At 47.4% G+C, this 13,319-nt stretch overlaps 1 protein-coding gene across 3 annotated transcripts; it reads left to right on the top strand.

The window, feature by feature from the left end:
• Positions 1–258: 258 nt before the first annotated feature.
• Positions 259–12,099, top strand: ALG1 (ALG1 chitobiosyldiphosphodolichol beta-mannosyltransferase). Of its 3 annotated transcripts, XM_044418524.1 has the most exons (12): positions 259–336; positions 907–1,010; positions 1,745–1,893; positions 2,929–3,018; positions 3,892–4,008; positions 5,500–5,624; positions 7,060–7,095; positions 8,898–8,957; positions 9,182–9,292; positions 9,856–9,970; positions 11,295–11,370; positions 11,919–12,099. In XM_044418524.1, the coding sequence occupies exons 1-12, from the start codon at positions 312–314 to the stop codon at positions 12,069–12,071; spliced, it is 1,161 nt and encodes a 386-aa protein (XP_044274459.1). In that variant the 5' UTR covers positions 259–311; the 3' UTR covers positions 12,072–12,099. The 3 variants fall into 3 exon arrangements, with proteins under 3 accessions (XP_044274459.1, XP_044274461.1, XP_044274460.1); XM_044418526.1 differs by lacking the exons at positions 259–336; positions 907–1,010 and having other exon boundaries at positions 1,814–3,018; positions 7,057–7,095; XM_044418525.1 differs by lacking the exons at positions 259–336; positions 907–1,010 and having other exon boundaries at positions 1,814–4,008; positions 7,057–7,095.
• Positions 12,100–13,319: the final 1,220 nt, after the last annotated feature.

The raw sequence follows: 13,319 nt of genomic DNA, 5'->3' as shown, positions 1-13,319 counted from the left end.
GTCCTTCTCCCTGCACAGGTCATCGTACAGGGTGACCAAGGCAGATTCAGTACTGTACCCGGGTCTGAAGCCGGACTGAAAAGGATCCAGATAATCAGTTTCATCCAAGAGTGCTTGGAGTTGTTATTTCTGTTTAAACTTGCAAAGGATTGTGCCTTGAGCTTGTCTTTGTTCATCTGTCTTAACATTGTTTTTGAATTTCTTTGTGCCTCTGTGTATGCTGGACAGATTTTCTTAAACTGTTTTCTTTTCTTCCAGGCACAAAGCCACACAGTGAAATTACAACTAATGAAAACATACAAATTGTTCACATGGCTGAGTTGAAAATCTGGCAAGGTATAGAGAGCACTGTACTGTTAACGTATTTTTTGTCAAAATAAGACCATTTTGGTAGAAAAGGCTATGGGTGGGACAATGTGTGTGCTGAATAAAACTACTGTGCATGAGATGGATGGCTTGGGAACAATTATACAGGGGATTTGGAGGGCTGTTTAATCCTTCTTGAGTTCACCAGTCTCTTCCCTCTTCCTTGCATCTGTGTCTTTTCCACCTGCTGGACAGAACAATCTTAGCAAAGAAGAAATAGCCTGAGGGAAAGGGAACTAATGGCAGTCCAAGGAAGGTTAAGCATTCCCAGTTCCAGCCAGTCCTCCCCCCTGCCCCCCCCCAAAGGAAGTTCCAGCATAGCAGGGAAGCATGCAGCGTCAGGCTGTGCATGCTATAGCACTGTATGCCCAAGATATTATTCTTATGCCTTTTGATGAGTTTCTATATAAGTTACAGAATGGTAATTGTAGACAGGTTGTACAGTGCTTCTTTCCTCACTTGTCCTAGCATCCATTTCTCCCCCAAAATCTTTATGGTGTTTAGTTTCCACCAAACCTTGCCCCGTTTTTCTTTTTGCAGTTGGGCCCAAAGTGTTCCAGTATATGGCAAAAGTGATAATGCAGAGCATCCAGCTGCTTTATACACTGTTTATGATAGCGAGGCCCAGCTGCGTTCTTCTCCAGGTATACAGGCAATGTATATTTTGAAAAGCAGAACTTTCTTGTTTACAAATATTTTGCTTTGAAAACAATTTCTATGAATGTTGGGGGTGAGTTTCTTTACAGCAGAGGCAGGAACCTCTTTCAGTCCAAGAACCAAATCCAGTTTTGGAGAAGTTGCATTTCAGTGGTGGACTGAGCTGAAGGCAGAAGGGGGTGGGGACAAAAATATAAACACAGCCTGCAAATGCTGCATGTGTTTAGACAGAGAAAGTGTCCTAAAGTTCTCAGCATGGGTAGCTGGGGGAATGCTTTAAGTGGTAGGGCTTTGTGTGCCTAAATAAGCCTAGGGTTTGTTTGTTTTGTTTTGTTTGTTTGTTTTAAAATACATGCTGCAAAATAGTCCAGCAGGACTCTAAGGGTTGTACCATGCAGCTCATGTGCCCATAGGTAAGCCTTAAGAGAGGTGTTCCAGCCTTTTGTCATGCGGAAAAACTGCACAGAAGGTGGGAAACCAAGCTATTATGGTTGGGGGAAAGTGCTTGGACCTCTGTGAAACACTGGAGGATTGTTCCCTGGTCCTGAGGTTCCCATTGCTGATATAAGTATGTCCAAGACATTCTTACATCATACTGGGAAGGAAATGTGGCTTTTGAGGAAGGATTGGAAGTGGAGGAGGGGAAGTGCAGTTGTTGCAGAAGGGATCTGTCAGCCTTGCTCTAAAATGCTCTCTCTCTTCCCTTGCATTTAACAACCAGAATCCTCCAGGCTTGCCCAGCATTGCTGTTACCTGGGCATTTTGTCTTCTGCGAAACAGCAAGCTAATAATTGATTGGCACAACTATGGATACACCATAATGAGCCTGTCGCTTGGAAGGAGGCACCCTCTTGTTCGGATTGCTAAGTGGTTTGTACAAGGGATTTTTATGCTGGTAGCTGGGATATCGGTGGGCCACAGGGGTTCTGTATTTGGTTTATAAAATATCACTCATGGCCACCAATTTCCCCCGCCCATCAGCCCCCACAGTGGCTTTGAAAACCCCAAGAAGCTGGCTTGGGGGCAATATTCCATAAATTGCTGTTGGATAGATTTCTTTTATGCCCTTTTGTGATTGTTTCAGGAGGGTTAGAATATGAGGAGGCACTCTGTGTAGTGGTATAGGCTTCTGATATTTTCACATATTATCCCTCAGTAACAGGCCTCAGCAATGCATTTTTGAAGATGATTATTTAGCTAGATTTCTGAAAGCTTCTTCATGCATAGCTTGTAAATAAATACAATTGAACTCCTCATATAATTAATGAAGGACTGTATAGATCAGCCTCTCCCAGCTTGGTGAGCTCCAGATATCTTGGGCCACAACTCCCATCACACACGGTAGCCGTGGTTGGTAGTCCAACTCATTGGACAGGGAAGCTGGGTTGGGGAAGGCTGACATAAGATAATGACACAAGATCCATAAAAAGGGATTTGGCCATGAAGTTTCAGGGTGGCTGTACTTCCAGATGTGCATTTATTCTCATTGTTGTGACGAGGATAATTTTGATTAGTTTTTCAGTATTATTTTTTGAGCAACGGGTAACTCACAACTGATACATCTGTCTTTTACACATCTGTCAAGCCACTGTTTTCTTTAGCTTTGAGGAACAATAGATTATTTTAAAGTCATTACTAGTGTTAATATTCTCCCTGTCCTCCATTTCAAACTTCTGCTTCAGGCCTAGACTTTGCTAATGATATACAAAGAGAAATGATTCAAAGTGTGGGAAGAATATGAACATTCACTGGATTTCTGTGCTTTAAATAGGATGGAAAAATGAAGGCTATCAAAGGCCTTCATATTATACTGTTGTAATGTTCTTACTTTTTAGAAATGACACTACAATTATGGCAGAAACTTGTATTTCCATGCAAAAACCTGTTTGAGTCCATTTCTTTCAGGTATGAAGAATTCTTTGGTCGTTTGTCTCACCATAACATTTGTGTGACAGATGCAATGCAAGAGGATCTTCAGGTGAATTGTAACATCAGGTAAACCAGTTGCTCAAAATTAATTGTGACCAGATGGGCAGAGTATGATGCAAGGGAATTTACTGGACCATTTGCCTCAAAGTAAAGTTGATTATATAGAATTATCTAGTTCTGTTGAATTTAGAAGAGAGGTATACATTGAATTTATAGCCAGAAAAGAAAACGAAAAAAGCTTTTTGAAAGTTTCTCAAAATGTTAACTCAGGGCCTGTTGAGGTTTGATAGGTGTATTAATTTTATGTGGGCAGAATGGCTTGCGCATGGAGAGCTGAACTCTTGCAGGAGCCAGTGCCCGCAGTGCTTCCCGCTTCTGCTTTCAGGGAGTTCAGTTTTGGATGCTCTGAATAGTTCAAGAGTTAAACAACCCAGTTAATCCAGCAACAAATTGTGGCACGTGTAGGTTGTCGGTTGCATGTGGACATGATGAGTGCCCCCGAGGCAGCCTGCTTGTTTCCACTCACGTCAGACAGCCCATCATTGAAACGGTGGATTATCATGGTGTCTGAACCAGCTCATGCTTTCCTCTAGCATCTGGTGTTCGTATTTGGATGGTAGGTTCGCCAAGGGCTTCTACATTTGAAGCCAGCTCAGAGGCACGTGCACTGCAGAGTGGCAGTATGCGGGCTGGCCCTCTCTGCACCTGCCAGCTGGGCTCTGGTGTCCAGTTTGTGAACGCCGAGTGGGTGCCATCCCGCAATGTGCCAGGTGTGCCTTCTCCCTCCTGTACCACAGAAACTGCCCTGAGCTTTTCAGTTGTAATTCGGTGTCAACATTGTTCGGGGGTACTTTTTACAAGTGAAATCATTCTTCATCAGCACCTTTTTACTTCCAGTTATTGTACCTTGATTGTCCCATCGAACCCCTTGCATTACAGAGCAGTGACCTTCCATGACAAGCCAGCTTCATTCTTTAAGGAAACACCTTTGAGAGTCCAGCATCAGCTGTTCATGAAACTTGCCAAGGACTATGCTCCTTTTAAAGCCCAGCTGGTGTAAGTTCAATCATGGGGCCGCTTTTGCATTGTAATGTGTTCGAGTGTTTTTCCTTACCCTCTGGGAGCTTCCAGGTGGTTTGTGGGGGCTGCCTAAAGCCTTTGGGCTGTGCCTTTTGCATCCCGCGTGCAGTAGGAGGAAGCAGGGACTGGCTTCTTCTCGGCCCTGCCAAGGCCCAGGCCAGAACGTGATGGGTCACGCTTTGTCTGATATTTCTTGCCTTATTCAGCCTAGTCCAGAATCCCCCATCAGTTACTAGCATGCAGAATTTTTTACTGCCCTTGCAGCTCATATTTCCGTGTTGGCCGTGGTGGGGTTCCTCTTTTAGTTCTGGTGTGGGGATGCAGGCAGCTTATCTTTTTGCCAGTTAATAACAAGTTAATACATGGATTTCTATCAAGCATATGCTGGTAGAGAAAAGTCAGAACAATCTGTCACTCCTTTGCCTTTCCCGCTGCCATTCTGGAGTGTTTGTGAGGGAAGAAACTGTCCTGCCACAGCCAGCAGGGAAACCAAGCAGGCTGGTGGAGTAAGCGTAAAACATTCCTTCCCACCTCCACCAGAACGCTCGCTCGCTCGCTCGCTCGCACGCACACAGTGGACCGCCATTCATCAAAAGGGTACGTGGTGTGAACTCAATGAATTCACCTGAGTGGAATTCTTGTCTCTCTGTGGCTACCAGGTGACCAGTGTTAAGCACAAAGCTGGCCTGGCTTGGAAAGCGGCTGTGCTTCGGAGCATTGTATTTGAGTTGAGATCTGGGGATATGGGAGCTTGCTGTGGTTGCTCATACAGAGAAGCGAGTCCTTGTTTGATACGATGCCCAGCAAGCAACATGTGTGCACAAGTGAATTGGCTGTTCCCGCTGGGGTACCCAAGCCAGGGGGTGGTCTAGCATGGGTGGGTAATGCATGGGCTGCTGCTGCTGCTGCTGGTGCTGCTTACAACGTGTGGGGGGGTTAAGTTTGTGGGGGGAAATGGCGTTTACAGCTCTACGGAAGCCCCAGAAGGTTTATGGAAGGTAAACTGGGTCTTTCTCTTGCTTCATGCTGTGTAGTGCTATGGATACCATCCTCCCCTTTTTTAAATAGAAGATGTGCAGTAGTTTGTGGCACACGGTGTGAGGGGGATGTCCGGGAGCTAAAGTAGCTCAGGGACTTCCCGAAGATTTAGTCTTGTACTGCTTCTATAGCCATGTGAGCCATCCAAAAATCTTTGGTGGTTGGGTGGTATAGAAATTAAATAATAAAAATACATAAATAAGTGTAATATGGGGTATGTTGCTGCTCTTTAGCAGCTGAAGAATGGAGGCCCAGCAGCTGTGGGCTCTGTTTACCTAACTGGTCCTCGCTGTGCCTGTGAATGAGTGCTGCCTTTTTTTACTCTTGTGGAGATGGATCAAAAGAAACATGTAGCCTGCGTTTATGCGTGTGCATGTCCACTATAGATATTCCTCGAGGGGTCGTGTTCAGAATTCTTTTTCTTCTCAGAGCAGAGCCCCTCCTCTCAGATGATGTGGAACAATCTGCCTTTACACAGCTTGACACCAGAAGCGGAACTGTGACACATGGCCCGGGCCGGCCGGCCCTTCTCATCAGCAGCACTAGCTGGACAGGTCTGCATCTAAACTCATGTCTAGCTTTTGCCCAGTATCTTGGGATGCATGCATATTCAGCTGCGAACTTTGCACTAAGTATGGGAGCAGAGTATGCTCCAAAATTCTGGGGAAACCTTTCTTAACTTGGTTGGAAATACGATTGTTATTGCTCATATGTCTATATGACTCAGTCACCCAAGGCTTCTGGGAATTTCAAGTGCAGATGACCATGTACCGAGTGGTTACTTAGTTGTGGTGGCCCTGCAGCCACCCTGGCAACGGGCTTCCTGTGGTCCCTGCTTATGCTGGGAGGACACTTTCTGTGTCTCTGCTTTGTTGGATTCCTTACCAGGTTGGATTCCTTCCTTCAATGTGTTGTGCGGTTCTTCTTGTCATGTGCGTGCGTGCGTGTGGCACGGATGCAGCATTCCCCATGTGAGAGCGGCTGGTGACTAGCTCTGTGCTGGATTTTCACTGCTCCAGTTTGTGCAGGGCCACTGACAAACTCTTCAGCAGCCCCTTTTCCCAAATAGTAATGTTGCCAGAAGGAAAGGTGAGAATTAAAGAGACCATTTTGAAACTGACATAGAAACATAGAAACAGAGCGAGTCAGAAGGGGCCTCTGGGGCCATCTAGTCTGACACCTGGCTCCAACCGGCTCCACTCACGACATGCCCATCATGTGCATGTCTAGCTTATCCTTGAACATCCTCACCGATGGGACCTCAGCCACCTCCCATGGAAGCCCATTCCACACCCTCGGGGTCCTTAACTGTCAGGAAGTGCTTCCTGGCCTCCAAACTGAACCTTGGTTGACAGAATGAAGTAAGTGACCTGAAGCACATGAAAATTAAGTGCTATTTTTGCTTTTTGGAGGAGTTCTCTTATCCATAAGGCTTGTAACTGGGCTTACATTTCCACCAGATGGAATGAGCTGGAAGAGTTTTGGGTACAAACAGTAATTTAGTAGTCCGTTTTTACCACTACAGCGAAGGGACTGTTTGGATCTTCTTCCTTGGGCGCCAAAATGACTTGGGCTCTCTCCGCAGTGTAAAGTGCTGTGAAAGTAAAGTGTGGCGAGTGTCAAAAGTCCCAAGGGGATCCAGCAACGTGCACACACTTTTTTCCTGGCAGTTCAATTACATGCAGCACTAAATGTCATATTTTATTTTAGCAGGCTTAGACAGGACGAAGGCTAACCCGCGGTGCACTGCATTTGAATTAATTTGACAGAATATAGGGAAGAAATGGCTTTCCTGCCTGCCTGTCCCCTCTGGTAGCTCTGAATCCTTTGGTTCTACAAGAGACAGGGACGGTCTCAACTGCATCACTCGGTCTAAGTTACTGCTAATGTAGCAATCAAACATGCCTGTAATAATTGCTTGCTTTAGAAGAAACTGCACAGTTAGCAGTAAGCTTATATATTAAACTCTGGACTTTTTTTTTCTAGAAGATGAAGATTTTTCCATTCTGCTAAAAGCATTAGAAGGTAGGTTACGAAGGACATCATCTGGGTATTCTAATCAATCCATAATCCACTATGGAGCATATCTTGATTTTCTCTTCAGTGGTACAGCTGGGAGGGATTAGAGCGGTCGACAGCTGGATCACCCTGGTCCAGCCCACCAGTGAGATAGCGGGGATAGTGGTCCACCCCCTTACTTCCTTCGTGGCTGCGTGGCTGATCCCGGGAATGTTGCACTGAGTAGGGTTGTGGCAAGTACCCGAAGCCGGTCGCTTTCATAGCCCCCCCCCCCCCACGAATGCCCATGAGCAGAACGGACAGCAGGCTCCCTTTGATCCAGGCCTGCCCGCCCTCCTCTGCCTCTTTACAAAGGCGAAACCACTTGGCCAGCAGCGGTTGCCTCTGTTTTTGCCTGGAGCTGGGGCTGCTTGTTGCATCGTCTCTGGCAGAACCGCAGAGCTGCGCAAGTTGCTGCTCCAAAGACAAAACTCCCTGGTGGGGGATGGACCTTTTTCATTTGCCAAGTCACTGGCACAGTTCTCTCCGCCTGTCTGTGGGGTTGAATCGTTTCTGCCCCCAGCTCCTGCCCATCACGGATCAAAATGTTTTTGTTTGTTTGTTTGTTTGAGGCATTTCTTTGCCACATGATTAGCTCAGTGCTTTCATTACAGTGTACAGATTATTTAAATCTTTACTAAATAACAATTTAAAAACATTTAAAACAAAACATCTACTATAAAACATCCCAATAACAATAAAATTCAACAACATAAAAAACAGTAAACAAAGCAATAGAGTACAATATATAATAACTATTCCACATGTACCAAATAATTAAAAGCCAATATCAGACCAGATTATCAACAATTAAAAAGGCAGGAAAATAAGGTTTTAACCTGGGGCCTCTGAAGCCGATTCCGCAAATGGGGTTTTGCAGCTGAGAAGGCATTGCCCCTTGTAGCTGCCCTCTTTACTTCCTTCAGGCGTGACTACTGGAGAGGGACCTCTAGATGATCTAAGGGCCTGTGTAGGTGTATATGGGAGAAGCCGCACCTTTGAGTATCCAGGCCCTGAGCCATTTATATGTTAACCTAAGCACCTTAAAGTTGCCCCAGACTTCAGCTGGTAACCAGTGCAGGTGATACATTCATTTCTGCCCATCCCGTCAGTGGACTGGCAGCCCTGTTCTGTACCAACGGAAGTTTCCAGACCGTTTTCTAGGGCAACCCCACAGACAGTGCATTGCAGTAGTCTAAACATGAGGTTACCAGCGTGTGAATTACCATTGCTAGGTTCTGCCTGACCAGATAGGGATGCAGTTGGTGAATCAGCTGAAGTGGATAGAAGGTGCTCCTGGCTGCAGGTGCCCCCTGAGATCCCAGGGACAATTCTGAGTCCAGGAGCACCCCCAGGCTCTGCCCCTTAGGTGGAGTGCCGCTCTGTTGGGGGCAGAGCAGGTGGCACCCCCTGGATAAGCATCCTCCCTACCAGTAGCACTTCTGTCTTATCTGGATTAAGCTTCAGTTTATCAGCCCTCATCCAGTCCATCACTCTGCACAGCTGCCTCACCTGGATCAGAGGTAAATGAGAGGTAAAGCGTACCTGTGACACTTTCAGCCCGAACCTCCAGATGACCCCTTCCAGTGCTTCCAGGTAGATGCTGAACAGGCTGTTCCATGTCATCGAGCATGTCATTCCTTTCTACCTCAGGTTTTCTGTAAGAAATTCCTGATGCTTTGAAATCCTGAACTCTCTTAAATGAATGGCTGACTGCCCTAAATAATGGCTGTGGGAAAAATTGTGACTTCCCTCTTCGTGTTTCACAGAATATGAACGCGATTGCACTGAAGAGGCGAAGCTTCCTCCTCTAGTGTGTGTGGTAACAGGTAGCAACTTTTGATCATTCCGTTCCTGATCTGCCTGCCTTTTCCCTCCTTTTGCCCTTTGCACTGAAGCAGCAAGGAAGCCTGAGCTTCCTCTGGCGTTGCGTGTGCACACTGGAAGCGCCCTGTTCGAGCCTTTTGGGCTGGCCGCTTGTGTAACGCCAAGGCTCAGGCCCATCCCCTTTTGGCTGGCAGTGGCCCAATGCATGCCTCTTTGTCCCTGAAAGGCAAAGGGCCGCTGAAGGAGTATTACCAGGAACAGATGGCCGCACTGCATTTCAAGCATGTCCAGATGTGCACGCCCTGGCTGGAAGCAGAAGACTACCCACTTCTGCTTGGTAAGGAACTTCTTGGAGAAGGTCTCTGCTTCAGTGGGATGGGATCATCCACGTACTGAAGTGCTGGGGGGGACGGGGACGCGGCTGCAAGGTCTGCTCTGTGGAAGGAGCGGCCTTTGCTCAGCCAACTATCTGCCTGCTTGAAGCAGAAGAGGAACGGAGTTCTCACCTTGCCTCTGCTGCCCTCCGCCTGCCAGCAAGGAAGGAGCGGCTGCGGAAAATGGGATACAGCCGCCGGGTTCCTGGTAGGCTCCTGGGTGTTAAGTAGGACTAGTGTATGGCCAGGCCTTGGCAGTGTTTAAGAAATGGTCTAAATAACCTAAGCGGGGGCTCTGTCGCAGCTTCTTTACTGTTCCTGCCATGCATTTGCCCCCATTGCATTATCCAGCGCGAACTCCGGCTGCGTTGGTGTCATTGTAAAATCACAGCACCTCTTGATTTAACCTCAACAGCCTTGAACTGATAAGCCGGGAATTTGTGGAATTTTTTTTTTTTGCTGACTGGCACCCAAAGAAGCGGAAGCATCTCTGTAAAATAAATTCTGGGCATACTCTCTCCTACAGGGTCAGCAGATTTAGGGGTTTGTCTCCACAAATCCTCCAGTGGCTTGGATCTGCCCATGAAGGTGGTGGACATGTTTGGCTGCTACTTGCCTGTGTGTGCGGTGCACTTCCGGTGGTAAGAGTGCGGCACGTTCGCGTTTCGGCTTGTCTAGACAGCTTCCGCGTGCACAGCCTAGTTGGCTCTAGAAGAGGATTAAGCCAGTGGAGGGAGAGTAGATCTGCCTGTGGTTCTCCCTGAGCGAAAGGTCTGTGTGCAGAGATGGGGTGCTTGTTGCTTTGGGGCCCCCAGTGTGTGTGTGTGTGGGGGGGGGGGGTGTATCTGGAAGGATTTGGGTGATGCTCGGGAAGCAGGATGCTGGACCAGAGAGGGCTTTGAACTGGGCTGGGTCTTTATTCTTCATGAAGCTCTCTGAGATTTGATCTGAAAGTTACGTAGGCCTTCTGGCTGGAGCAAGTGACCACAAGGTAAAGGTTCTACCGGGATGGAAAACCAAAGACCCGTGGGCTGCATGCAGCCCTTGCCTGCCCTGGAATCTCATTCTGAGACAAGTGTGGTGGGGAGAATCGTGTCTGTCTGCGTGTCCAGGGTGCCACAAGGGTCAGAAGTGGCTTTCTGTCTTAGCCATACATGTATTTTTTCAGCAGCCATGAGGGCATGTGTGTGTATGTGGCTTGAAGGAGGAGGCTTCCAGGGAGCAAAACTGGGCCCTGGACTATTTAAATTAGAGGCACATTCAGCTGCCGACTTACTGCTTCATGTAAGGGCAGGCTTCTGAGGTGATTTGCATTAAGAAAATAAGAGCATAAGAGCCATTCTGGATCAGACCAAAGTTTTATCTGGTCCAGGATTCTGTTCTGACAGTGGCCTGCCAAGTGCCCCAACAGGGAGCCCGCAAGTAGCACAGGAGTGCCAGCAACGCTAGCCCACTCTTGGGCCCTGGCAGTTGATAACCAGTATGGAAAACATACTGCCTGGGTTACCACGTGATTTCCTGGCTGGTGAGTTCAGGGGGGGGAAATAGCAATGGGCTGTGGAAAAAGCACAGGGTGGTTTGCCATGTCATGGGAAACCAGACACGGTCTTATAAGCACACACACAGACACACACAGTTGAGAATGGCCATAAGTGAAGTGGACAAGCCATCGCTTCACATGATCAACAAGGTTTAAACATGGCTTGTTTAAACCTTGGTGTGCCCCATGGAGTATTTAAGGCTTGTTTCCTCTTCAGACAAGCCATGGCACCCAGGTTTGCACAACATGACAAGCCATCGCTGGGTAGGTAATTAGGCAAATTGATTAGGCAAAAGGATTAAACATGCTACCGTGGCTTGTTTTAACTTTCAGTGATCATGTGAACCAGGACAGTGGGCTTAGTGCACCGATTGCCCCATCCTGCTAACATCTGGCTCTCTCCTTGCTGCCTTGTTTTTTCACAGCTTGCATGAACTCGTGAAGCATGAAGTAAACGGCTTGATATTCAGGGACTCAAGTGAACTGGCAGAGCAGCTGAAGGTAACACATTTTTGAGATCACTTCTTAAATGGATTCTTTGAGGGATATGTGGGTGCTTTTATAGGTCAGACACATGTATTACTTGGAAACATCAATGATGTGAAGCTAGAACATATCCCCCGAACTTGCAGTGGTGTGCCGAGTTACTTGCGAGTAAGTTTTGTTGCACTCAGTGGGATGGATCTCTGGATAAGTAGGTTCAAGGGTGGGCTTAAATTACTCTGGTAAGTTGGCAAGCTGGCCCTGCTGCAGTTCCACCCACCACTGGGATGCGGCCCCAGGAACTTCTCCAGAAGTGCTTTTGGTTGTCACTCATTTACAAAGTGATACGGACACGTACTAGGCTCCGGAAAAACTGACTGCTTAAAAAATAAAGCCTGATCCACCCTGGCAATCCAAATTCTGTGGAATGCTGGCTTGTATAAATTATGTGAATGTTCACTACATCTTTAAATGATTCTGCTACAAGAAATAGAAAATTTCCATTCCCGCAAATGTTGTGTTAATTTGTTTCTCTCCTGTGCACCCTTTTCCTTCTGAATTTTCAGATGCTTTTCTGGGAATTTCCTACTGAAAAAAGCAAGCTCAATTTTTTCCGAAGAAATCTTCGTACAGCTAAGCAGCTTCAGTGGGATGAAAGCTGGGAACAGGCAATATTTCCTCTGTTTAGCAGTGATTTAGTGGATAAATGTAGAACTTAACTCATGATTCGTGCATTCCCAAACTTCATAGCATGTGGAATTCTTTTTTAAATGGTTTTCGGTGGTGACCAAAAAAATCTGCCCGATGCTCGTTCAGAGACAGAGAGAGCCTTTCTCAACAGTCATATTCTGGCAAGAGCCAGCCTGTTTTAGAAATCAGTGCAGCTGCTTCCTTTTCTGATTGTGGAATTCAGGATGGCTTGCCTGGCAAGAACCTGAGGTCCAGTGGGTATCATTGGATCCCATCAGCTGCAGCTACCATGGCTAATTGTCAAGGATAATGAGACTTTTACTTTCGACTGGAGGGTCATGTACTTGCAAGAGTAGGCAGTGATGCTGTTCCTGTTGATTGTGAGCTTCACTGGTGCCCCAGAGGGGCAGGGAACAGTCCTCCCTGCACCCCCAGAACAGTGGTCACAGAGATGAATGGATGTTTTAACATTAAATGGTGACCTGTAGTTAACCAACCTTGTCCAGCCTGGCATCCTCCAGATATTTTGGACCTCGACCAAGGTGGGAGTTTGGGAGCGTTTCTTTGGCCCCAGTATGTGCATATGGTTGTGCCTTAAAACTACGGGCACGCTGAGGCTTAATTTTTTTTAATTAAGATTCTGTTAATCTGGATTTTCTATTACACTGCCCTCAGTGCTATCTTTTTGATGGAAAGGAGGGATAGAAAAAACAGAGTTTGGGCTGGAACAAAGCTGCACTCTGGCCTCCCCCCCCCCCCCGCTTCGCGCAGCACGGCCAGTTCCTTGAGGTCGGGAAATTCAGCCGTGGCGAGGGAGGCGTGCAGCGGGCAGGCGTGGAGGAGACCGCGGGGCTCAGGCTGCCGTGCCTCGTGTCCTCAGCAAGCTCTTCCTCCGCCTCCACAGCTGCCCTGCGAGATGACCAAACACCCCATCCAGGGAGGACGCACAGCAGGAGGGGGGAGGATGAAGATGACCCCCCTCCCCCCTGCACCGGCCACTGCATAATTGTCAGCCTCCGAGTTTGGAGGCAGGAGGCATCTCTTCTCCTCTCTCCTGCTGATTTTTGTACACAGAAGCGACCATGGCTCACTTCCAGAGCATTCACATGAACTATATGAGACGGCTTTCCCCAGGTTGGCATCTGCTCGATCTTTTGGACTAAACATTTAGCATTCATAGAATCACAGAATTGTAGAGCTGGAAGGGGCCTGTAAGGCCCTCGAGTCTGCCAGGACTCCAGTTCCCTGAGAGGTCATTGGTTCCGTTGTTGTAGTGC

Source organism: Varanus komodoensis, unplaced genomic scaffold, assembly GCF_004798865.1.
Source record: "Varanus komodoensis strain SLA01 unplaced genomic scaffold, ASM479886v1 scaffold90, whole genome shotgun sequence".
Lineage (NCBI taxonomy): Eukaryota > Metazoa > Chordata > Lepidosauria > Squamata > Varanidae > Varanus > Varanus komodoensis.
The sequence above is the reverse complement of the archived record's forward strand: the minus strand, read 5'-3'. Positions and strand labels throughout refer to the sequence as shown.